Source organism: Syngnathus scovelli, chromosome 9 (genome assembly GCF_024217435.2).
Source record: "Syngnathus scovelli strain Florida chromosome 9, RoL_Ssco_1.2, whole genome shotgun sequence".
Classification (NCBI taxonomy): domain Eukaryota; kingdom Metazoa; phylum Chordata; class Actinopteri; order Syngnathiformes; family Syngnathidae; genus Syngnathus; species Syngnathus scovelli.
The window spans coordinates 10,957,992-10,980,981 of record NC_090855.1 but is presented as its reverse complement, the minus strand read 5'-3'; the positions used below and the strand labels follow the sequence as shown (position 1 = coordinate 10,980,981).

General features: G+C 43.6%; 5 protein-coding genes and 1 long non-coding RNA gene across 9 annotated transcripts; 2 read left to right on the top strand and 4 right to left on the bottom strand.

Annotated features, from left to right (window-relative positions):
• Nucleotides 1–512: 512 nt before the first annotated feature.
• Nucleotides 513–8,321, bottom strand: xrcc1 (X-ray repair complementing defective repair in Chinese hamster cells 1). Its single transcript, XM_049730661.2, has 17 exons — nucleotides 7,921–8,321; nucleotides 7,740–7,832; nucleotides 7,433–7,540; nucleotides 7,195–7,353; nucleotides 6,957–7,031; nucleotides 6,747–6,858; nucleotides 6,506–6,609; nucleotides 5,845–5,998; nucleotides 5,532–5,757; nucleotides 5,091–5,207; nucleotides 3,062–3,143; nucleotides 2,897–2,996; nucleotides 1,946–1,991; nucleotides 1,692–1,819; nucleotides 1,507–1,597; nucleotides 1,212–1,287; nucleotides 513–1,083 (listed from the first exon to the last, which is right to left on the bottom strand). Exons 1-17 carry the CDS (start codon nucleotides 7,969–7,971, stop codon nucleotides 976–978), a joined length of 1,830 nt encoding a protein of 609 aa, XP_049586618.1. The 5' UTR covers nucleotides 7,972–8,321; the 3' UTR covers nucleotides 513–975.
• Nucleotides 7,675–9,445, top strand: LOC125975315 (uncharacterized). The gene is made up of 2 exons (XR_007483929.2): nucleotides 7,675–7,793; nucleotides 9,051–9,445. It is a non-coding gene; the product is annotated as an uncharacterized lncRNA (long non-coding RNA).
• Nucleotides 9,014–14,039, bottom strand: LOC125975307 (sialic acid-binding Ig-like lectin 5). 4 transcript variants are annotated; one of them, XM_049730660.1, is made up of 9 exons: nucleotides 13,901–14,039; nucleotides 12,282–12,345; nucleotides 11,615–12,007; nucleotides 11,204–11,542; nucleotides 10,552–10,815; nucleotides 10,110–10,385; nucleotides 9,713–9,821; nucleotides 9,487–9,640; nucleotides 9,014–9,187 (listed from the first exon to the last, which is right to left on the bottom strand). In XM_049730660.1, exons 1-9 carry the CDS (start codon nucleotides 13,997–13,999, stop codon nucleotides 9,047–9,049), a joined length of 1,839 nt encoding a protein of 612 aa, XP_049586617.1. In that variant the 5' UTR covers nucleotides 14,000–14,039; the 3' UTR covers nucleotides 9,014–9,046. The 4 variants fall into 4 exon arrangements, with proteins under 4 accessions (XP_049586617.1, XP_049586613.1, XP_049586616.1 ...); XM_049730656.1 differs by having other exon boundaries at nucleotides 9,014–9,640; XM_049730659.1 differs by having other exon boundaries at nucleotides 9,014–9,640; nucleotides 11,204–11,509.
• lim2.5 (lens intrinsic membrane protein 2.5) lies at nucleotides 13,950–15,079 on the top strand. The gene is made up of 4 exons (XM_049730677.1): nucleotides 13,950–14,124; nucleotides 14,466–14,615; nucleotides 14,687–14,821; nucleotides 14,897–15,079. The coding sequence occupies exons 1-4, from the start codon at nucleotides 13,950–13,952 to the stop codon at nucleotides 14,956–14,958; spliced, it is 522 nt and encodes a 173-aa protein (XP_049586634.1). The 3' UTR covers nucleotides 14,959–15,079.
• Nucleotides 15,080–15,391: 312 nt separating this feature from the next.
• Nucleotides 15,392–19,631, bottom strand: vsig10l (V-set and immunoglobulin domain containing 10 like). The gene is made up of 11 exons (XM_049730655.2): nucleotides 19,122–19,631; nucleotides 18,552–18,881; nucleotides 18,198–18,479; nucleotides 17,842–18,108; nucleotides 17,447–17,686; nucleotides 17,042–17,314; nucleotides 16,690–16,782; nucleotides 16,367–16,591; nucleotides 15,923–16,083; nucleotides 15,718–15,801; nucleotides 15,392–15,639 (listed from the first exon to the last, which is right to left on the bottom strand). Exons 1-11 carry the CDS (start codon nucleotides 19,183–19,185, stop codon nucleotides 15,565–15,567), a joined length of 2,094 nt encoding a protein of 697 aa, XP_049586612.1. The 5' UTR covers nucleotides 19,186–19,631; the 3' UTR covers nucleotides 15,392–15,564.
• A 148-nt stretch (nucleotides 19,632–19,779) lies between these two features.
• On the bottom strand, nucleotides 19,780–22,237 carry etfb (electron transfer flavoprotein subunit beta). The gene is made up of 7 exons (XM_049730675.2): nucleotides 22,071–22,237; nucleotides 21,565–21,723; nucleotides 21,303–21,461; nucleotides 21,172–21,234; nucleotides 20,593–20,751; nucleotides 20,206–20,421; nucleotides 19,780–20,121 (listed from the first exon to the last, which is right to left on the bottom strand). Exons 1-6 carry the CDS (start codon nucleotides 22,122–22,124, stop codon nucleotides 20,251–20,253), a joined length of 765 nt encoding a protein of 254 aa, XP_049586632.1. The 5' UTR covers nucleotides 22,125–22,237; the 3' UTR covers nucleotides 19,780–20,121; nucleotides 20,206–20,250.
• Nucleotides 22,238–22,990: the final 753 nt, after the last annotated feature.

Genomic DNA, 22,990 nt, shown 5'->3' with positions numbered 1-22,990 from the left:
AAAAAAAAAATTCTCAATGCCACTTCTTAATGGGGCATTGATTGGTGCTTCCTGTCGCGTTGGGTTTAAGTCCCAATGGGCCAGGTTTAAAAAATAATGAGATTACAAATTTCATGTTTCCAGCTGACCGTGTCTGCTCTTCCTCGAAGCTTCTTGCAAATCCCCTGCAAACAAGTGGAGTAGACCTACACAAGCCCCTGGAGAGTTCATTAAACAGCAGGGAAAAGAACTGTAAACAAAGAAAAGGGGAATAATCCGCACGAAAACAGACAACACAAAAAAATTCCGCATAAATTGAAAACAAATACAACAAGCTCAAACTTTAACATTAAAGCAAACATAAACATGGACAAAGCCTAAAAGGCATATGACCTCCCAAACTAAACACTACTTCCTACAAAAATATTCTCATAAATACCTACATAAAAGGAAAAAGTCTCACAAAAAAAAAAAAAAAAAAAAAATCCAAGCACAAATGCACAAAAATGAAAAATGGAGACACCAACAGCACCTTTACCTGAAAATCAACATGGTTTATTTTGCCAAATTGTTTAGACACGCGAGATGGCTTCATTCATGTTGAGCCTGACTCGTCTCTTGCGAGCAATAACAAAACAAAGTATTACAAAAGCCACTTTTATCACATTTTATCTCATATAAAAGTGGAGGGAAAAAATGCTGATTTACTGGGGAGCTTGCACCTGACTTTAAGGAAGCCTCATAAAACAAGTCTTATCAGTGCCGCTGATAATCGCAGCACAGCAGCCGGGATGTATTCTGCACACGAGGTATTGTCGGAGACAACCTAATGAAGTGTTCTTCCCACCAAAAAAACACAAATTAAAAATGTTTATGCTGGCTGACCTTTACACTAAAATGTCATCAGGCAGCATGAATCATCTAAAAGTAACAAAACCAACTTCATGAAAACATCAAAAAGAGATGAACAAAAAAACAAAAAGATGTCTTCCTTTTTCATGGCACCACAGTGTACGGCTGGTAGGGCAGCAGCTTCTGACGCTGGTTGATGGCATAGATCCAAGTTGGCTTGACGAAGTTCAGGTTGCCGTTGTCCATCAGCGCCTAGAAATTGTCCCAAGTAAAAATGAGTTCATTCCGAGAAACCTTCCATGGCCTATTAGCCATCCAGACAAAAATATTGGGACACGCCTAGTCAACACAACATTGTTGACTACATTGACTGAACTCACGTCCTCAAAAGAATCATGCCATCCTTCGCTGGTCACCACAAAGTGCACCGTGTCCGACATGTAGTCCTCTAGAACGCTGTGAGGGAGAACATCAACACACAAGAGAATGAAAGTGTTCATTCAGTTCCGTAATATCAGTGAAAAGAGGTCGAGTAAATAATACAAGTCGTGTGTTTTCTCGGGAGGCAAACGGGGTCATGAATTCTACCATGGCGACCGTGATGAAACTTCAGCTTTTGACCGCTAAACTAAATCCAATTGGCTGTAAATCCAGGGGATGAACGTTACGAGTTACCCGTTAAAGGCGGTGATGTAGCGCGTCAGTAGTCGTCTCTCATTATTGGGAAACTTCCCGTAGAGGAAAAAGTGCTTCCCGTTCAGGTAGTCTGCAAGACAGAAAGAACCTCAGCGGGAGGACAAAAGCCGCGGCAGATGGAATCCCAACGGTTGCGGACTTGCACAAAGGACGCAGAGACCAACCAGGAAGCTCCGGGATGGGGTGATCCTGCTCCTGCTCTGCATCCGTGTTCTCGTCCGTGGAGCCGGCGTAGGGATCCTCTTCCTGCTTGACCGCTTTTGTCGTCTTCTGTCTGTTCTCGCTCTCCACCCTGACATGACAAAACCAAAAAAGCCATCAGTGTTTAGCTTGTCTTCTATTTATTTACTAAACAGCAAGTCATTTTTTGTTCATTTTGTTTGGAGACTCGCCATTGAAATGTCTCGTGTGTATTTACCTCTCAAGTTCGTCCTCTGTATCAGCTGCAGAGTCCTCGTGAGCACCTGTGAAACCAAATGTGCATTTGTCAATCCATCGTCACACACGCCAACAAGGTGATTTAACGTGCTTTACGTGTCTAAAAGTACAATAAGTGTTTAAAAACAAAAGAACAGAAGACATGTGGAAAAAAGTACAGAAACACAGAACGACATCCTAAAATTACAAAACCACAACACTTAGTATTTTCTTCTTTCTACACCATACAAGCGGAGTCGCTCTCGTGTCAGAGAATTAATGGCGTGTTGTATTGTTGGGGTTCAAGCGGAGGAAAAACAAAATATAAACAGAGCAATGGCGCAAAGGCTGAAGGTGACAAAGCTCGTGGAGGGCTAATTAAAATGCCGCGCCTCTCGCAGGCGTTTTTATTGCACTTCTTCGGCTACTTCACTTATGGCCTGGCATTAACATAGAAATGAGAATCATGCCCAAGTCCTGTCACGGCCATCGGGGCCCCCCCCCACCACACTCAAAACGGCATCCATGATTTTTGTGTCCTTTAGAGTGTTTCAGAAAAGTGACAACAACACAGACCTACCAAGTGTCAATCATTATTCTGACACATTAAATCAATTTGGCACATAGCAGATAATTCATAAAAAAAATAAAAAAAAAAGGATGGCAGGATGGCTTGCTTCAGCCTCTCAGCTGAAGTTTAGTGAAATGAAAATATACATAGTAAACTACCTAAACAAAAATAATTACATAACACTGCATAATTTTGTCTTTCGAACGTATGCTAGCTTAATGCTAACGCAAGGTGTAACTAGCATCTACAATATGTCACTGTAGTTATAAACTTTAAACCAATGACATCAGAAGATAAACTGTATAAAAACACATTTGAACTGATGATACATGAAAATGGGTCTAAATAATAAATAAAAAAACACATTCAATTGTGACCAACCTGGTTCTTCGTCCACATCAGTGGAGCCGGCGTACTCATCAACGTACATCGTCTCGGCCTCCATTTTGGGAGTCGCTGGTCTCGACTGCTTCTGCGGCGTCTGTAAAACCAAGAACAGGTCTGACAAAGAGGTCACCAACAAACATCCCACAGTTGCAAGAGTACCTTTGCGCTAGCTTCCTCCTCGCTCTGGTCGTCAATTTCCATTTCGCTCTCTGAGCTTGATTCTGCACCATCCATCAAATAACTGCCAGGCACACACAAAGTGTCAGCAAGACTAAAAGCCTGTGCGTTACTTGTCACTCACCATTAGGTATGTTTGTTTTTTTTCTATTCTGTCTGAAGGTTAGTCGATAGTCGTCATTGTTTTTCTTAAATTGTATATATCCCTCTGAGGTGGTTTTTTTTTTCCAATTTAATGCTTCAAAGATCATTTCAAAGCACCTTTATAAATGCAAGACACTCAATGAATACCTCTTTATTTGTATAGCGCTTTCGCAAGGTCTTTTGCCGTAACAAAGCGCTTTACAAAAACATAAAACAGCGATACAAAAAACCTGGAAAAATGTTGCAGAGTGCTTTGTGTGTCTTTTTAGCAAAACAAATTAATAATTAAATCATTGAAGTGGCAAGTCTGTTCATATGTTTACAGTGACGGTTAATATTCACTATTAATATTTATTGTCTTTTGAAAGTAAAAAAAAAAATCTAGCAAAGCTCTTGTTATAATGGTACCTGAGACGCAACTCAAACTCCATTAGTGAAATCGTGAATAACGTGTTCGGCCGTATAAATGCCGCCATGGGGCTTTTAGACATGCTTCCTCTTGGCGGGTGACGCAGATGAAAAAAAATTAGCAAAATGGACTCCTGGGTTATTATGAAATTGATTTGCTCACGGACAATCAAATTAGGATGTCCACTGCAGCGTCTAAGAGCACCTGGCCCAAATCGACTCATTTGTTAGCAACATGAGTTGGGAATTTTACAGGCTCGTAATGAAAAGATTTCAAGCTAGCACGCACGTGCGCCATACACGAGCCGAACTGACATTTTGGCTCGGAAATAATTAGAAAATGTGACAGTGTAATAATTTCCAATCACATTTTTGTTGTTTTGTGACGCGAGTCAGAAAGCGGAAAATTGGAGATTGTAGAAAGGCCGCGCCAGGCTAATACTTTCCCTTTTAAACTACATTTGATGCGAAAATGGCATTTCTGTTCTGCTGCTCAGTACAACACGTCAAAGAGGACGATAATTCAAATTAAATCCTGTCCCAGGTTCACTAAAGGCCAAGTATTTTTCTAAAAGAGACTAATTAATGTCTTTATTTTCATAAGAATTAAGGGACTTTTTATTTCTCATATATTTTTTAAATTAATGGGAATATCTTTAGAGGTGTCACATAACGGCGTACGTGCAACCGCATAATTAGTGGTAACTTGCATGGTGACGTCGCCGCAGACACTTGGGCAGGTATTCAAGCGTTTGTGCTCCGGGCACTCGACGCCATCAAAGTAAGTGCTGGCTTTAATTAAGCATAGCAGATGCGGCCCAGTAAAAAAAAAAAAAAAAAAGATTATCAAAGCACAAGCGCTGCACAATGGCAAGTGGGGTGAATGGGTTAGCTGCGTAACGGCATCGCATCTCTGGGAAAGACGTTAGGATTCTACAAGATGAGCCCTCGCAGCTTACTTTGGTATCAAAAGTGTCACATCGCCTGTCAGGACACCCGTGCATGAGACCGCATTGCCGAGCGAGGGTTCATCGTGTAATCAATCAAACGGGTGAAAAATTGTTCACTATCACGAAGATGAAGCGGCACAGGACAATGCTGTCGTATGAAAGCGATCATCCATTTTCAAAATGATTAATGGCTCCATCGTGTGCTCGGTATTTGTAAGAATGGGTTCAATGGCACGCTCAGCAAATTTTTTTTATTTTTTATAAGTATTTTAGAGGACAGACAAAATTGGCATCAACATTTGTCTTTTATTCATGTGTCTCTTGGTCTATCATATTTATTCAATTAATTCCAATTAGGGCCTGACCGACTGATTGGCAGAATACAATTCTGATCGACTGGCCGGCCGATTGATTTCCAAAACACAATGTATAAAACAACCCCGATGAGAATTCTGTGTTGCGTTCAATGTTTGACGCCGCGCGCTCTCCCCTGCTCCCCTCTTGCTCACCTCTTGTAGGAGAGTTTCTGTTTCCTTTTATGGCAGTCCATTACCCATTCCTTGCGCACGATCATGCCGCCTGCTGACTTCACCTGGCTGTACTTGGGGGTGTTAGCGAAGGCACAGCTGGACATTAATGAGAGCACACACAGGAAGAGACGGGATTAGCTGCACAGGGAGTGCAAGCAAGACCCCTTTTCTGTTCTTCACGTCTCATTTAAAATCAAGACTGACGGCCTGACGGGGTTGTGTGGAGTGTCAAGAATTGTCCAATAAAAGACAACATTAATTTGGCTGTATTTTCTGGTGGCTCTAGAAGTTCTTGGTTTTGTTTAAACACCCAAAACCTTTACTCCGTATTCTGTATTCAATTTAAACACAGTAGAGATTTAAATCGAGCTGGGAAGAGTTGCGTGGCGGATGCAGCTCAACATCCCAATGGTGACTCACATGAGGTGCGTGGAGTCGGGCGTCCAGTCGGGCCGGTACTTGGCTCCCATGTCCAGGGCCTTCTCTCTCAGCTCGCCTCTGAAGGGGTTTTGGAAGCCGCTGAGTACAAACACCACGCCCTCCATGATGCGCTTGAAGGGCACATGCTCGGGACTCTTCACGCCTTTGGACGGCTCCTCTTTGGCTTTGGGCAAACTCTCACGCTTCTTTTCGGCAGACGGCTTTGCTGTTTATATATAATTTTATTTATATATATATATAAATTATTAAATCAATAAGATATGCTGGTAAGGTAGTATGGTCGGCGTCACACCTTTGGAAGCACCTGGGCTTGGCGTGGTCGTCTTGACTTTGGGAGTTGCGGGTTTGAATTCCGGCGAGCTTCCCGGGGTGCTTTTCTTGGCGGGAGGAGGGCCGGGAGCAGAGTGACGCTCTTTGCTGAACTCAAACTTTTTCTTTGCGGGTGCCTAGATATAAAAAAAGTAAATATTGATAGGTGGTTGCTGATGATCCAAGCGCCTCACCTGAATGAACAGCAAAAAGAAGCCATTAGGTTCTAAGCAGGCTGTGATTATATGCTGTGCTAACGTCAAGGGCGGCAAAGCGCCTTTTGTCCTCATTCATCGTTTGACCAAGGGACAATCTAGTTGATCAGCGAGCGTCAGCTGAAAATGCTTGCTCAAGATTCCGGGCGCCGAAGCAGAGGGAAAGAAAAATTGGCTTATTTTCCCTTATTTTTTATATTCGTGTTTATCTTTGTTGTGTTGAATTCTATTAACCAACAAACACAATCTTTGTGCAGTTAAGACTTTCCTATTATCGAGCGCTTGAAGACTCGAGCGGTTGCCAGGCAACCGCGCATTGAAAATTGACATTGCCTTGGAAAACCTCCAGAAAATGGGAATTGGTGGGACATTCTGAAGAAGTTTGTGATGACTGCTAGGTGTCCTCAGGTGAAGGATAATGCCCAGTACCTGCGGCGAGGTGGAAGATGACGGCGAGAGGCTTGCTGAGGCGGTGGGGCCAGCAGCTTGCAAGGCAGCAGCGGCGTAGCTCAACTTGTTACTCTGCGGCGACGCTATAAGAGGAAAAAAAAAAAAAAAGAGCATCAGATGAGCACAAAACATCTTGTTCGTGTCTTTTAATTCTGCTCCCCTAGAAATAGATTTCATTCAAAGCTCGAAAGCGTCATCTTGAGCAAGTAAATGTATTTGCCTTTGGGGGAAGTATTGGACTTGGCGCTGAAGAAAAGACTGCCAGGCTGAATGCCGGAACCCGAGGCGGGATCGTCTTCTTTCATCCGGAACTGACCCAGCTTGGTCAATTTCTGCTCAGGCAGAAAGAACGGGAAAAGGGAATATTTTTTAAAAACAAAATAGGTTTTAAGTGAGTAAATGAATAGATAACAGATTATGTGTGTGTTACCGGGGATGTAACTGGAGGGTCGTTTTTGTCCGGGGGAGAATGAAACTTGATGAAGGCCAGGCCATACGCTATGTTCTGAAAAGAGTCGCACATGTGTTTGGAATTGTAAAAAAAATCAGTTTTACAAGCAGTTCATATTTGGCGGTAATCAAGTAATTTCTTTCAATCCTACTTAAGTGCACAGTGTGAGTAAATTAGTGCCTTTACCAGTATGCTCCCTGTTCAATAAGAGCCTTACTTTACTATAAGGTTGGCTGCAGACAATTTTCACCCGGTCCCACTTCTCCTGCGCCGTGCTCTTCTGCAGCTGTCCGGGTCCGAAGAAGCGAACCCTGTTCATGTTGGTGCCGTTGCGGCTTTCCGTGGGCGACATGAAGGACGATGTGACCAACAGCACCTGAAAAGCCAAACAGGTTTAAATTAGTAATATAATAAAAGTTAATTAGGGAAGGGGGAGAAGCGGGTAAGATGGATACCTCGTAGTCCTGATCTCTGACAGATGATGAGTTCCCAGCAAGTACCTCCACGAATGCAGAGCCTTCATTTCCAATGTCGATGCTGTGTACCTGCTCCTCCTTCTCAAACTGGAAATGCCAGAAAGAGGAAATTGTTGACAAACGTCAGGGAATCTTTAGTTTTGGAATAAAAAGGAAATTGTTTAAACAAATATGTATACAAATGCAAATAAGTGAATCCCCGGACTGTATATGCTCTGTACGTCTCATTCTTAGCAGGAAGTGACGAAGCTCGTGACGTCACGAGGAGCCTGGACAATACGGTCACCTGCAGAATGACTGACGTCTGCTTCTCTCCAGCTCGGGCAGCTTTCCACTTTCTGTACGTGTCCGAACTCAGCAGGTTGTCCGCCTTGTGAGTCTGTTGTTTGCCACAAGGAGGACGAAAGATCAACTTTACACCAGTTAAAGTGAAGCTTCTTATAACGCAATGGAGACATTTTACTTACATTGTCCTCTGTGCTGCACGATACGACGTGCTGGAGTTTGATTTCGGGCATAGTGGACACTTTTAAATTTAATAAATGCCTTTGGGTGGGTAAACGATAATCGTAACTTAATAGACATACATTCGGGAGAGAAAATAAGTACTTTCACCGCGAGAAACGCGTCCGATTGCCCTCTGCTAGCGAGCTAGCAAACAATAGGGGGTAAACTTTTTCCCCCCGTCAACCCCCCCCTAAAAAGTCACAGAATTCAAATGTATTGCTCAGTAACGATTCACTTTCATACTTGCTTACGATCAACAAGCGATGCAATTATATTACAAAAAATGGCACACTGGAGAATTTCCCACCGAAAACCGGAATGTTATTGTGACGCTATTCCGGGGTGTCCAGCCAATCAGAAGGCGTGTCTTTTTTCTTCTTGTCATTTGATTATGTGTCAGAATTCAATTACTGCCACTGACTGGTCAAATAGCATATTGCAAGTGCAAATATTTGAATCCCAACTGTTAATTCCCGTTCGTTGTAGTTGTGGTTAGGTTTATTTGATTTTCTTTGTTTTCTGCGAATTCTTTTTCTCTTTTCTTTCCTTCTCAATTTAAAAAAAGTATTAGTCTTTTATTTTCTTTATTAATATTTTTTGCTTATTTTATTTAAGGTTACTTTCTTTGGTGAATTTATTCTCATCAATTTAATGTATTTTTTGTTTTGTTTTGAGAAAATCAATTTAATTATTTCAATTAGATTCACGTTGTAATTTCATTTCAATTTCAAGACTCATTCCATTCATGACCCAAACTATTTATAAGTATCTTTTCTTAATCGTATTTTTAGGTCACATTTTAACAATACAGAACACGCCGTCATTATGATCACAATGAGGTTTCAAGGGCTGGATTCTAGCAGAGAAAGTACATAGTCATTGTGATATGCCTTGTCACAAATTGAATTATTTTTTATGGCTTCCTTTGTACTGAGGACCATAAAACGTCTTCACAAGAATCCATTTGTGCGCACCTGAGTGGCCCAGATCAAATCAAAAAATAAAAAGTGGCCATCGAAGCTTTTTGTCTGTTATATAAATAAAACTGTTACGTCATTGCTCAGTGAGTTGTTTTTTTATTTTTTTTTAGAGGACCTCCAGGTAGATGGCAGATTCCGCATCAGCTGCAATGGCGCCTTGCACCTCTCTGACGGTGACTTGTGTGTCCACCCCTCCGCGTGGACCTCCTCGCCTTCTCTCGCCGCCCCTTCTGCCCATCGGACGTACCTCACAATTTGAAGAAGGCCATCACAAATGTGGAATGAGGAACTCGTTAGAGTTTAACAAATAGTTGAGTAGAGTTGAGTCATCATCGGTCTAACCGTTAGATTGATGATGACTCAACTCTACTTGACTATTTGTAGAGCACTATATATATACAACAACCGTGGCTTTAACAAAGTGCTGCAAATCAATGGTACAAATACAAATATTAATGCATATGTACTTATATTAGGGAAGTTCATTACAATTTTTTTTGAGTAACCAGCGATTCTGAGTATCGTTCTGGAGTGTTGCTGGCATACTTGCTTGTTGCGCACAAAACGCGGCGTGCAGTTCTGGTAGAGCAGCTGGTAGCTTCCGTTGGTGTACACGTGGCTCACCTCCGAGCAGTTGATGTAGACCGGCATGTGGGCCTGGTACAGCCCAGCACCTGATGGACGTCCGCTCAGCATGTGTCTGACAGGACAGAAAAACTTTAAGTCACGAGTTGCGCTCCAAAATGAGAGAGCAATCATATTGTTGACTCACTTGACGGACTTCTTGCGATGGCAGTAGCAGAAAACAAGCACACCCAAGGAGATACCGAAGAGGATCATGGTGGCGGGGGGAACCAAAAACCACATCAATCGCCAAGACCCTGCAGTTTCATTTTTTAGTTGTAAATTCAGTACATAAAATAACCTAGTTTAGATTTTTTTTTCATGGATGACATTAGACCAGGGATTTTGGTGGTATGACAGTTGGTCCGCGAAATTGGAAATGGAAAATATTTGTAATATTTTTAAAAACCTTAAACCTTATTTCTTTTTATGTTTTTTTACTGGACTGGCAGTGAATGAGTTCAATATTGCATCTTAGCAGTCTATTCTTCTCTGGTGCCGTCACATTCATGAGAGTCTACAATCTGACATGTTCTGGAACTCACCGACTCCTGCTTGGTGCTGCAACAGCGTCACCGAGTCGTTCCCAAGGGCGTTGTGGGCCATGCAGGTGACTGTCTGCAGCCCCCCGTCCACGCGGCCCCTCAGCGTGGCCGTGAGGGCGTCGGCCGAGAGTGAAGCGTTGTAGCCGCGCGGTGGTGTGCTGTTGTTGACGCTCCAGCTGATGGCGGGCCGCGGGTTGGACTGGGCCAAGCAGACGCAGCGCAGCATCCCATCTGCCACCATGCAAGTTGACGAGAGGCGCTGGATCACGGGCTTATCTGGAGGAGAGAAGACTTTAAATCAATTTTATTTATAAAAAAAAAAATCTGAGGTTATTTTGTTGTTTACTTTAAAGCCTTCGTTGCTGGATTATGATTTTTTTTACATGCATTGTAAAACATTCAATATATTAGGAAGTTGATTTTGCCTCAAAAGTAAAATTACAGTGAACGTTGAGGACGGTGGTCCGCGACTGGGCGCGTCCCACCAGGTTCTCGGCCACGCAGCGGACCGCTGTGTCCCGTGTCACGTTGTATAAACGGATGGTGTGCGTGCGTTGGCCCAAGTGGAACGTGCGGCCGCGGTGAATGTAAGACCAGCGGTACTCAGACACCGGCGGGTCGGCTTTGCATGAGCAGGCCAGCAGGGCGCTGCCCCCCTCCTGCACTGTCAAGGTCTGCACTTGAACTGTCACATCTTTGGGTGGGACTGCAGGGTGGAGAAATGGAATTTGTTAAAAAATATAGCAGGATGTTATCATCAATTTTATACTAAATGACATATAACTGAGCACTCCAAATTGCCCATAAGTGTGAGGGCAAATGGTTGTTTGTCTCTGTGTGCCCTGCGATTGGCTGGCAACCAGTTCAGGGTGTCCCCCGCCTACTGCTGGGATAGGCTCCAGCACGCCCGCGACCCCCGTGGGGACAAGCGATACAGAAAATGGATGGATGAATGGATGACATATAACTTGTTGCTAGGCAGAATTTGTAGGGCACAATTACTCCAGATCCAATACTTGATGAATATTTATAATCAATATTACAAATGATCACAACATGCCCGTATCTTCGATTTTTATGTGATAGGTGCTCACATGTCACATGCAGATCCTTGAAGGCAGTCACCATATTGGCTCTCGGGTAGCTGAGCTCACACCGAAGGCTCACCTTCACCCAGCTCAACACTTTGAAGGTGAGCGAGGTCTGCAGCACCGGCAGTTGGTTTTGGGCTTCAAGGATCCGCATCTCCTGCTCCCCCACTGGCTGCACTCCTCGGTCCCATTTCCAACGAAGGGTCGGCGGTTCGGAGCGGCATTGATAGCTGACGCTGCAGTTGAAGGTGACCACCTGCCCGTCTGCGGCTGAGGACACGCCGCTGATAACGGGAGCCTCGGGGGTGTCTGCCGGGTGAGAAGACATCTGCCATCTTGATGCTAATATGACATGTATGCCGCACTGACGGGCCGCCTTAGAAATACCGACTAAATGGGTTGTGTCTCACTCACCCACAACGTCCAAACCGAAAGACTTGGCCCTCCCCCAAGCAGAGTCTCCAGTCCTCTTCAGAGACACCTCGTACGTCCTGGCATCTTCCGCGCTGACCTCGTTCATCCTCAACGAGCAGTCACCGTCCTTCACCGGACCCGACAAGGACATACGGCCCCGGAAGACGTCACTGACCTCCTCCATGTCTCCGCTGTTGAAGGCCACGCGGGATTGGCGGAACAAAAAGAACCGATTGTGACCTCGCAGGCGCACCCGCACATCCACCTCGGCGCGTTTTTCTGCTGAGGGTGTGAATGAGCAGGGGATGATCACGCACGAGCCCGCCACAGCGAGTACTCGGGCGGGCATGGAGGGCTCCAGAGGGGAGGCCTGCACCACTGCAAACAAGGCTGCTGATTGGTGCACAGGATAGAAAATAAGGATTACATACTCATCCAGATTTAATTCAACTGTGCATCTATACAGAATGATTCAGATTAATTGACATTGTCATAAAATTTTTTACTTGGGCTTCTATTTTTAGAAGCAGGAAGAAGAAGGCAACTATCTCGCCCTTTTTTTTCCCCATAATGTGAATACAATATCCCGCAAGTTGTACAACTGTTGAATAAATGGAGAAATATCCAGGAAATGATAAGATTGTTATAAATGTAGATTTGTACTCACCAAAGAGCAGAGGCCACAGGAGTGCCACGACGCCGTCTGCATCCATATGACTTCGCTGCCAACACTGAACAAGAAGAGGAAGCGGATTTAGGATGAAGGACCCCAGACGTGATTTCACAATTACCTTCATCTCATTATCTCGCGGCTAAGACTTGCCAGGAGGTGGGGGCAAATTGAGTCAAAATTAGAATCCAACTTTTATTTAGACAGATTTATTATAACTACATTTTTGTTTTCTAATTGTTTATCGCTTAAGACTGAGATGCTGATTGCAAAGTGTCAAACGTGCAAATCTATGTTGCAAATGAGCAAGATGGTCGCTAATAACTTAACTGAACAGAATTACTGACTTGCTTCAAATCTAACATGGACAGTGTGATGAAGTTTGCGCGTGTGGAAAGTTTCCGAGGTGACACTTGACGGCTGCGCATGAGTCATCTTCACATCGCTTCCTCAAATTTGTAGATGCTCACCGGACAAATCATTAGGGATACCTGCAATATCATGTATATCGCCTTTGTACTACATATTTTCAAGTTCTTCCTGATGAAATCCTTGTGTGTATTTGTTAAAAGGTTTGCCTAAATACTCCACTAATTCCCATTCAATATTGTGTAAAGTGTTAAAAATAAAAAAGAATACATGTAAAGTCATCTTCTGCCACTTGTTTCTAATATTTGCCCCTTTACTAGCACTTAAACACTAATCTCCCATAATCTGTTGGAGCATGCGGAGAACGCTGACGTCATTGACATGAGACAGAAACAGGAAGAACGTAGATAGTTAGACCATCTCAGCAAGAAACACTTCTCCATGAAAAGTAAATTTAGCAGAAAAACAATCTGCAGGATGTGATGAGACCCCTGCCATCTCGGGGTAGCTCACAATAACAAATATTAAAATTTTAATGTTAACGACACAATATGTACAAATTGCATCTTAGAAGTTCAGACATTTTCACAATCACAAATCTCAGAAATAAAGTTTATCATCTGCTATTGTATGAATCTGGAACGGCAGCTTCGTTCTGGCACTTCAGATGCACAGATCCATCTGGTGTATTGCAACTTCTTTAAAAAAAAAATATATATATATACTGTTTGAATAATAACTGTCAAAAATCAAAAAAAAAAAATACTCATTAGGAAAAAGGAATAATATAAAAATGACACCCATGTTTAGCTCATGCCGTTTTTGGTTACGCAGGGTGCCCCCCTTGTTATCTCCGCACCCGATGGACGATGAAAGAAAACGTGCACCTCAGCAGCTTCTATTGAGTGACACAGGAGTGCAAGCCTTTGCACATCCCGGCTTTTCCAGAAGAACACCCCCTCTCCCACTCAAAACTGGCGGCAGCGGCACCCCCAAAACACACCCAGCCCGCCCCTAAAGGATTTTGCCTTCATCGACAGAAAAACGCAGGGGATAACTTTTTGGACTTGGGCCTCAGGGGTCCTCTTTTGACGTCGCGCTCGCTAGCCGACTTCAACTCTCGGTTGCTCTCGCTGCCTGAGGAATTAAGGTAAGGTGTACTTTTATGAGAAAATATCTTCCATAATGCGTCAACTGATAAGTGTGTGTTATTTAAAAAAAACACACACAAATAATAATGTAATTACCTCCACGTCGTTAGGGGCCTGAAGAAGCCGTCCGAGGCTCTCGCTCACGATGTACAGCTTCATGGGAGGGGGGCTGTTTTGCGCCATCGTGGGGAACATCTTGCTGGTGGTCTCCACAGCCACCGACTACTGGATGCAGTACCGCCTGTCGGGTAGCTTCGCCCACCAGGGCCTGTGGCGCTACTGCATGTCGGGAAAGTGCCACATGCAGACAGACAGCATCGGTAAGTGATTGCGGCTGTGACAACCCAAGGGCAATTGCATGAACTTAAATGTTTAGTTTTACTTCGCATCACTGGGATATTTTTCCCCCACTAAAGTTATGTCACATTAATTGTTTTTTCTTTTTATTGTTTATCTCAAGAGCCAGAAATTCAAATAACTTTATATGTCCACGTTATGTATTTATAAACTACAGTAAAGTCCTTTATTAAACAAATAGATTTTTGGGCAGAGCTGGAACGGATTAATGAACTTTCAATTCATTTCAATAGGACAAAATGATCTGACATGCTTGGTTAAGGAACTAATGAAACATTTTGTACCTTTTTTTCCTCCCCCCCAGCTTACTGGAACGCCACGCGTGCCTTCATGATCCTCTCAGCAATGTCCTGCTTCGCCGGCATCATCGCGGGGATCCTGTCCTTCGCTCACTTCTCAGCCTTTGAGAGATTCAACCGCTCCTTCGCTGCCGGCATCATGTTTTTTGTGTCAAGTGGGTCGGCGAACAAAACAAATGAGGTGTTGTTAAAAAGTTTAAAAGTGTCACTTTCTTACCGGCTGTAGCGCTGTTTGTGCTGCTGGCGATGGCCATCTACACGGGGGTGACGGTCAACTTCCTGGGCAAGCGCTTTGGTGACTGGCGCTTCTCCTGGTCTTACATCCTTGGATGGGTGGCGCTGCTCATGACCTTCTTTGCAGGTAGATCAAAATTCATCATTTGGGATAAAACATATGCTATAACGGACATGTTTGTGATTGTCTTTTGTGTTGTAGGTATATTCTACATGTGTGCCTACAGGATGCACGAGTGCAGAAGAGTGGCTGGCCCACGTTGAAGGCGAGGCATGAATGCGTCATCCAGGGCGTCAAAGATGACGACTACAAATGCTTCCCAGTGGGAAATACACAAGAGAACTTTAAAAAGCAATAAAATTTGGGTTTACCTATGTGCTAAAATCTGTATTTTATTTTTTGCAGTAAAAAGGTACAGTAAAAAATAATACAAATTGAAACTAATGAATTGAATGGTACTTTAAACAAGTATTGTATTTGAATATTTTTTTCATATAAATTTACATAGATGAATAAATATCCAAACTCATCTTTGCCAAACCGAGAGCATGTGAGATACAATTGTAAACCATTTTAACAGTATATACACATGGACCAAATGATTCCATCCTAACTGAAAAATACTGAATATCTAAAATCTTTGCACAATGCATATTTTGACTGTCAATAAACACAGAAAACTTTCAAGCAGAACAATTAAAATAGAAACATTTAATTATATAATAATACTAATTCAACAACTAAATATTATCACAAAACCATAAACTGCAGTTAAATGCAGTGTAAAAATGTATTCTTAACAAAATTTTCTGCTGATATGTTATAATACAAAATGAAAAACAAATCCTACTGTACAAAATTCAACTGGCTCAGACTGTTGTTGCAACTCTGACGGGCGGTGGGGGGACAAAAGTGGGCGGGGCCACAGAGAGGCTGGACGGTGTCTGCAAGATAAAAACAAACTGCTTATTGTTTGTCATTTTTCTCCCCTGAAATGTGGCCAAGGCAATCGGAGGAAGCACCTGACGCAGTCTGTTGTAGTCGGGGGGAGACTTGACGCCTCTTGGCAGTAGATTCTGAGGCGTCTGCGTCTGGGTGGTCGTTACCTGGACACAAGGGGGAAAAAAAATTCATGTACATTTTTTGGAAAGGGGGGGGGTTACCAATACAATTCTATAAGATCCTATAAGATGGAGACAAAGCAAAAAAAAAAAAAGGCTTTTAAACCTTCTCAGCAGCCCTGGACACCGGATATCTGGTCTGCTGTCTTTTGGCTCTGTTCCAGTAGATGGCCAAATAAATGAGGCCGCACACAAGAAGCAGGAAGAGGAGGCTGCAGGGGATTCCGGCTGCAATGCCTGCAATGGCTGGACCGCTCAGACCCTCAGCTGGAACCAAGATGAATAAATAAGATAAATAAATAAGATAAATAAATAAGATTAATAAATAAGATAAATAAAGATAGATAGATAGATAGATAGATAGATAGATAGATAGATAGATAGATAGATAGATAGATAGATAGATAGATAGATAGATAGATAGATAGATAGATAGATAGATAGATAGATAGATAGATAGATAGATAGATAGATAGATAGATAGATAGATAGATAGATAGATAGATAGATAGATAGATAGATAGATAACCACTGTCATGTATTTGAATACCTGGGCCGATCCGTCTGGCATTCGTTGGCTGGCCCTCGACCATTAGAGCTCTGGGAAGAACCCGAAAACGATACGTGGATTTGGGATCCAGGTGGAAGATGTCGGCGCTTCGGGCCGAACCGGCTTTGGGCAGGATGGTACGGAATGTGTCTGCGCTGCCTTTGGACTGACTGAGATTCCCGTCTGCACTCACCAGGGCTGGCCCGCTCATCTGGATGTCAAAACCTACATTCAAACATGTTTGGATACAGTTTGTATTCAGCACTTGTTGAATGACGCAATGTTTACACAAAATGTTTATAGTGACACTTTTTTTTTTTGACCTGTGACGATGGAGGTGGGCGGGACTTCCCACGTCAATGTGATGATGGTGCCGTCCTTGTGCGGGAACAAACTGAAATTGGAGATGGACGGCTCTGGAGGGATTGGGACAGAAGAGGTGGAGTCAATGGTCAACAGTCAAGCGCTTTGTTCCACGGGAAAACACAAGCGAGGTTTGCTCTGAGGCCTCTTTGTTGTCTTTCATTTAGGGAATGGAAAGTTTTCGAAATGAGAGGAAGAGCACAATAGAAGCCTTATCCTGGGAAATAACTTTAATATCAGCCGAATGACAAGTTAGGATTTCAAGTATGCGAATTAAAAAAACAAAACAATGAAACTGGTCGAGTGGACTACCTTGCAAGCGGATGTGCTTGGTGCGGCCGCCCAGGAGGTTTCGGCAGGTGCAAGTGTAGTTTTGGAGGAGGAATACACTAACGTTGCGATGACGGATGTCCAAGCGGGTGGTGTCATCACTGATGAGGTCACCGTCCACGACCGGCTCGCCACCTCGGAACCACGACACAGTGGCGGGAGGCGCGGCCCGGCTGAGGCAGCTGATGCTCACCACTATTTTGCCCTCAGTGTCCACGTCGGTTCGCACGGTCGGGAGGAAGTTCTGCGGACTCCCTGACAGAGAGGAAACACTCTGTGATTATTTTGGCGAAACTCATCAGCACACACCAAATATTGTGCCAGGCACTCTAAAAAGAATGACAGAAAATTGTATTTTGGGGGACACAAAAGTCACATGGCACCCACCAGCCGTAACGTCACACTTGCTGTTTTCCACAGGATGTTGTCCCTGGCATGTGACAATTTTGCCGTCCAACTGGCTCGATTCGTTGATGCTCAAGGTAAAGTTCTCAAGGCTGCTGTCGTCACCAAAATCCGGGAAGGAGAGCCTGGCCGGCGGCGTTCCGCCCGACCACTGGCAGCCGTACCGCAAGCGTTGGTTGTCCTCGGACACCACGGAACACTGCGGACCTCCTGGTGGTTTCTCTGTACCGGTGAAAATGTATTCTCGTGAAATAATACATTCATTTTTCTATTGCTCGGACTTCACTCTTATTTAAGATTTTCTCAAGACTTTGTATAACTTTATTAAAAAAAAAATCTAAAAACTAAAATTACATTCAAATGTACGATCAGCATACCATAAACATTTAGCGCGACGGTCTTGTGTCGTTGCGCTCCTGTCCTTTGGTTGCGCAGGTCACAGGTGTAAAGGCCATTTTGCTTGGTCTGTACTCCTGTGAGATTTAGGACACCCATGGCGTTATCAGACAAGGTCTCGCCATCAAACGTCCATCTCACGAGGGGCTGCGGTGCCCCATCCGCCTGGCAGGACAGGGTGAGCGAATCGCCTGGTAAGTAGAAGTCCTGAATTGGGCTGATTCGGATGCTGGGCTCATCTGGACCATCTGCAATTGAACACAGAGAAGATCAGAACTGAATGAATTACATATTAGACACATATTTTCATATTTCACATTGTTAAAACTCGGCGTACACAAGACAGTGACGTTCAAGTCAAGAGTCACGCTGCTGAAGGGGTTGCTCAGCGTCACAGTGTACCGTCCCGTGTCGTTCCGGCGGGGCTCACGGACCACCAGTATGCCGGGCCCCAGCGAATAACGCGAGCCGCCTTTTCCATCTGCTACGGCCCGGCCGTTGAAGAACCACCGCTGCTGCTCCACCACACCTCGCAGCATGTGGTACTGCAGCTGCAACTGCTCGCTGCCCTCTTCGATTAAATCCGGAAAAGCCATCATTGTCACGTTCTCGAAGAGTTCTGAGGTAGAAATCCATCAACTTTTAAATAGGTTGTTTATTTTCTAAAGAAGTGTAAAGAAGTTTGACTCACCAAAGACCCTCAGAGTGAAATTGAAGGAACCGGTGCCCAAACCAGACTTGGTCATCTCCACTGTGTAGTTTCCGTCGTAGCCCAGCGGCACGTGGACAAAGCTGAGGGATCCGTTGGGTTCCAGCCTCAGCACTTCCCTGTAGTCTTCCGCTACATCCGGAGGGGCGTCTGAGCCCACCGTCCAGGTGACGATGGGCAGGCGGCCTTTGAACCAGGTCACGGCCGGGTCCGGCGCCCCATCGAAGGACACGGCCAGGGTGAGGTTGGCGCCTGCTAGGGTGTCTACCTGGGCGTCGCCCGGTGCAGACACGAGAAGCTGCCCGTTGGCACCTGATAGTTTGAAAACAGGCAAAATACACTAAGTACACAAATAACACAAAATGTCTTGTTAGCGAGCGCCTTACAATTTAGCTTATTTACATAACAGATTTGGTCGCTAGGCTGAGTTATGATTTGTCAACGCTCGTGATTTACTTTGTGTGAAGTGCTGCTTCCATGAGTGAAAATACTTTTGTATTTACTGCAGAAAATCACCAAAAGCTAACTATAAAAATAAAAAAGGGTACTCACCAGAAAAAGCAAAACCCCAAATAATCATCAAAACTTGACCACTTAATCCCTCATGCGTCTTCATTTTTAAGGAAAACAAAAAATGTGGACCTTTTGAAAAATATCAAAAAGCCATTTTTAAAGTGAGGACATATTAAGCAGGTGTGTGTAAATGTCCTTGAGGAGAGACAGCGGCGCCACCCAGGCATACCTGTGCTGCTCCATATCGAAGCCACACCTCTCGTGCAGCCTTGGCCAATCATGCAGCACTCGAGCGAGAGTGCCTGCGGATTGGAACGTGATGAACGGTGCAACTTGTCAAGTCAGCGTTGAAGATATTTGTGTTGGAAACAATTACAACTGTAGCTGTCACACAGAATCATGAGGGAAAGTGGAGAAATTCATGAATATTTGGTTTGTTGTTATAACTGAGACGTGTGTGAAAATGTCACTTGAAGTGCACAGATTAGATTGTTGCAGGATTTGATATTTGCATTTCTTTTTTTACTGGTCAAAAGTCTTATGACTTGTGGTGTTTTTTTACTTTGGGTGTTTTTTTTCCCCGTTTCAGATTTGGCTGGGTTCATTTCTTTTTTATTTTGTGTTTTGTGAAAGAACAAAAGACAATTGTGTGTGTGTGTAGCGGCTATTGTTTGGAAATTGATGAGACCAATCACGGTTGTATTTGGTTATGAAAAAAAACTCCAAACGCTGCTTTATTGTCATGATCATGTACAATCGAGGCGCTTGTGGTGAAATATTCAAAAGTTTGATGGTACCGAGAGACACTGTCCTCTTACCCAGCTAATATGCGACATGCTTGTCTCTATATACTGTATTTACAATCATTTACAAGCGCGTTTAGACAGCTACTTATTTGGGAGATGAAAACAAGATGGTTATGTATTGACCCTTTAAGTGGATTCCCAGTTTATAGTACAGATGTGATAATTAAAAAAAAAAAATAAAAGAGAGAGAAGGTTTTGTGGTAGCAGCAGGACAGTGTTCCTCAGTACTTGGCCTGTGAGAAAAAAAAAGAGAGTGATACATACAATGATTACAAATACAAGGATATCTTCAACTTCTGCAATCTACTATCACTTACCTTGCAGTTATTTTCCAAGCTCTGTTAGGTTCCGACCCAGTTTCGTTATATGCTGCCCGTCTCCCTTAGTTTGCCCACCAAGTCTTCCACCGTCTCCACTTTTATGCCAGCCAGCCTCTGCGGAGGTTCGTCCACCCGCAGCACTTCCAGACGGGATGTCAGATCCACGCCCAGCTCGGACGGCTTCACGTTGGCAATTTTCTTCTTCTTGGCTTTCTGAAGGAAAGGACAAGACAAAGATGCTGACGTTGTAGTGCATGTGTTGCTTTGCTAGGTTTCTTCTTTCTATTGGACTTTAACTTCTCATGCTTGCAACTGGGGATTGAGAGGATGATTTTAATGTTATACTACATTAGATGTCAGTATGTGCCGATTCCAGGTGCCTACCATGATATTAGGCAGGGTGGCGTAGCGAGGTGTGTTGAGTCGGAGGTCCGCGGTGACCACGGCGGGCGTGTTGATCTTGATGGTCTCCAGGCCGCCATCGATCTCACGCACCACTTTCACTTTGTTGCCTTCCAGTGTCACCTCTGACGCAAAGGTGCCCTACATGACAATATCAAAAACAATATTAACAATAGTGTGGTAAGTAACTAGGAGTAATAAGAATAACTTCAAAATGATACAAAAACATGGCAATATTTTGTCACGTCTGTCCCACTGTGTGCTCAAAGTGATGTCAAGGGTGCCATCAGCTGGCCAATCTGTGAACTTCACCCTAACAGGTCCGGAAAACCTTTGAACTGTTCTGCTCTGGATTGAGCAGGATCACTGCGGTTCTTTCAGCTCATGTTGATAAGTTTCCTTGGACTAGAGAAGTGGTTATATAATATTGTATTAGAGCTATCACTGAAATACTTAACTCTCTAAATGAATACAGATTGTATTTAAACGCATTAAAAATTGGGGACAGGATTTGGCAATTTGACACATTTAATAACTCAAGTAAAAATGGTGAGCTCTTACCTGAGGCCAGTCCAGTAGGGCTGCTGTCATTTGTCCCGTCTGATTGCAGTCATCGTCAATGGCCTGTTAAAAACAAATATTACCATGTAAAATAGTGCAGCTAAGAAGGAATGTACTTCTGTCTTTTTGACCTGTTTCCCAAGAATTACAAGCTGGGCCTCCTCCTTCTTGGCCAATGCAGCCATGATCTTGGAGACCTGCAGGGGGCCCAAGTTGTCGTAGTCCTTGCCAGACACCTCCACGTGGATGCCACGGTCAGCTCCCATGGCGAGGGCAGTACGGATGGTCTCCTGAGAAAGGGGAGAGGACATATGATGAGAATCAAAGCCTTTTTTCAGCGCACTACAGTGGCCCCGATTCTGCCCTCAGATGCTCTTGGGATGCCAAGCCCACCTGAGCCTGCTGTGGCCCACAGCTCACTACCACCACCTCCTTGATGAGCTTCTTCTCCTTCAGCTTGACCGCCTCCTCCACGGCAATCTCGCAGAAGGGGTTCATGGAGTGCTTCACGCCATCGGTCACTACGCCACTCTTATCCGGTTTTACCCGGATCTGCGGGTGGCGGGGAAAGGGGGACAGGCAGAAGACAGGCAGAGATAAAACTATCACTATGCTTCGTTTATAACATTTCATCTCATTGTAGTGGGAAAAAACTCAAGGGGCAGCTAATCTTGAGGTTACACAACATGACAGCACACTATTCATTGAGTGACCTAGGCAACATTATTAAGTATTCACCGCAATGTGTCCTGAAAGGTCCAGTTAAAGGTATGCTTTCCATCATAGGTCATATGTGGCGCTACAAAGCTGTTACCATGTGGACGCTAGCTAGTACAACACAGAAAGTCACCACCTAAATATTGTTCAAAATACTCATACAAGTTAATGTATGATATTACCTTAACTGCATAGTCAATGACACGCTTGACACCGACAAGTACCCGGCCAGACATAGTAGGTGGAACCGTGGAAAGGAGTTGTGGACAGCGGACGTAACCGAGTCACCGTAAGTGAACCTTCACACAAGGAGGAGTCGGAGATATTTTAGAGTTACACTAGGAAGGAACTCCAGGGGGCCGCCTCCTGATTCGACCAATGAAAATCGGCCATGAGCAACATACTCGGCGCTTATTGGTTGAGATCACGTCATCTTTGGGATCATCTTTGGTAACCTCGACAAAACTAAATACCACCGTACTCCAAAAACACAAACATATTTCTTTGTTAAAAAAAATAGCATTGAATTTCATTATAGAGGTAGTTTAATATTGCATAATTGTTTAAGATTGGGAAAAATATTGTGGGTCCAAACTTAAAATGTCTCGTGTAGAAAACTAAACGAATATATGTTCCTACTAATTGTGGCAAAGTTCATTGCGATCAAAATAATTATTAACACAATAACCTTGGTTAATTACCATTAATTAATCCCGTCATAAATTTGGGAAAACGTTTTATATATTGCAGGGCTTTAAAAAAGTAATAGTTATAATTTAATCAACAAAATGTATGCAGTATACAGTATTGTAACGTTCGTATTGGTTAACTAATGTATTACATATATGATTAAGATGGAAACGATTCTTTGTGATTAAGGGGTGTACAAAAAATACTGAATTGACTTCATAACAGTCTATTCAAGAAAACACAAAGGAGAAACATGTCATGGCCCAAACGGAAATTTGTTTTATTTACCTGAGGTGCAGCATTTCATAAAAAAAACCCCAAACAAACCTGTATTTCAAAGAAAATACATACATACATACATACATACAAACATAGATACTGTTGGATTTTGTCCACAATTTAGGGAGCGCGT

Coding starts and splice junctions, on each gene's coding strand:
- LOC125975307 (XM_049730656.1), bottom strand. CDS start 13,999: ATGTTCCCCACGATGGCGCAAAACAGCCCCCCTCCCATGAAGCTGTAC. Junction 10,816..11,203: donor CAAGGATCTGCATGTGACAT/GTGAGCACCTAT, acceptor TCCACCCTGCAG/TCCCACCCAAAGATGTGACA. Junction 9,641..9,712: donor CATCGCAAGAAGTCCGTCAA/GTGAGTCAACAA, acceptor CTGTCCTGTCAG/ACACATGCTGAGCGGACGTC.
- lim2.5 (XM_049730677.1), top strand. CDS start 13,950: ATGTACAGCTTCATGGGAGGGGGGCTGTTTTGCGCCATCGTGGGGAAC. Junction 14,125..14,465: donor CATGCAGACAGACAGCATCG/GTAAGTGATTGC, acceptor CCTCCCCCCCAG/CTTACTGGAACGCCACGCGT. Junction 14,616..14,686: donor CATCATGTTTTTTGTGTCAA/GTGGGTCGGCGA, acceptor TACCGGCTGTAG/CGCTGTTTGTGCTGCTGGCG.
- xrcc1 (XM_049730661.2), bottom strand. CDS start 7,971: ATGCCCGAAATCAAACTCCAGCACGTCGTATCGTGCAGCACAGAGGAC. Junction 7,354..7,432: donor TCAGAGATCAGGACTACGAG/GTATCCATCTTA, acceptor TTGGCTTTTCAG/GTGCTGTTGGTCACATCGTC. Junction 6,859..6,956: donor ACCCTCCAGTTACATCCCCG/GTAACACACACA, acceptor CTGCCTGAGCAG/AAATTGACCAAGCTGGGTCA.
- etfb (XM_049730675.2), bottom strand. CDS start 22,124: ATGTCTGGCCGGGTACTTGTCGGTGTCAAGCGTGTCATTGACTATGCA. Junction 21,462..21,564: donor GTGGGCCACAGCAGGCTCAG/GTGGGCTTGGCA, acceptor CCCCTTTCTCAG/GAGACCATCCGTACTGCCCT. Junction 20,752..21,171: donor CCCTACTGGACTGGCCTCAG/GTAAGAGCTCAC, acceptor ATTGTCATGTAG/GGCACCTTTGCGTCAGAGGT.
- vsig10l (XM_049730655.2), bottom strand. CDS start 19,185: ATGAAGACGCATGAGGGATTAAGTGGTCAAGTTTTGATGATTATTTGG. Junction 18,882..19,121: donor TTGGGGTTTTGCTTTTTCTG/GTGAGTACCCTT, acceptor TCAAACTATCAG/GTGCCAACGGGCAGCTTCTC. Junction 17,687..17,841: donor CGTCGCGCTAAATGTTTATG/GTATGCTGATCG, acceptor TCACCGGTACAG/AGAAACCACCAGGAGGTCCG.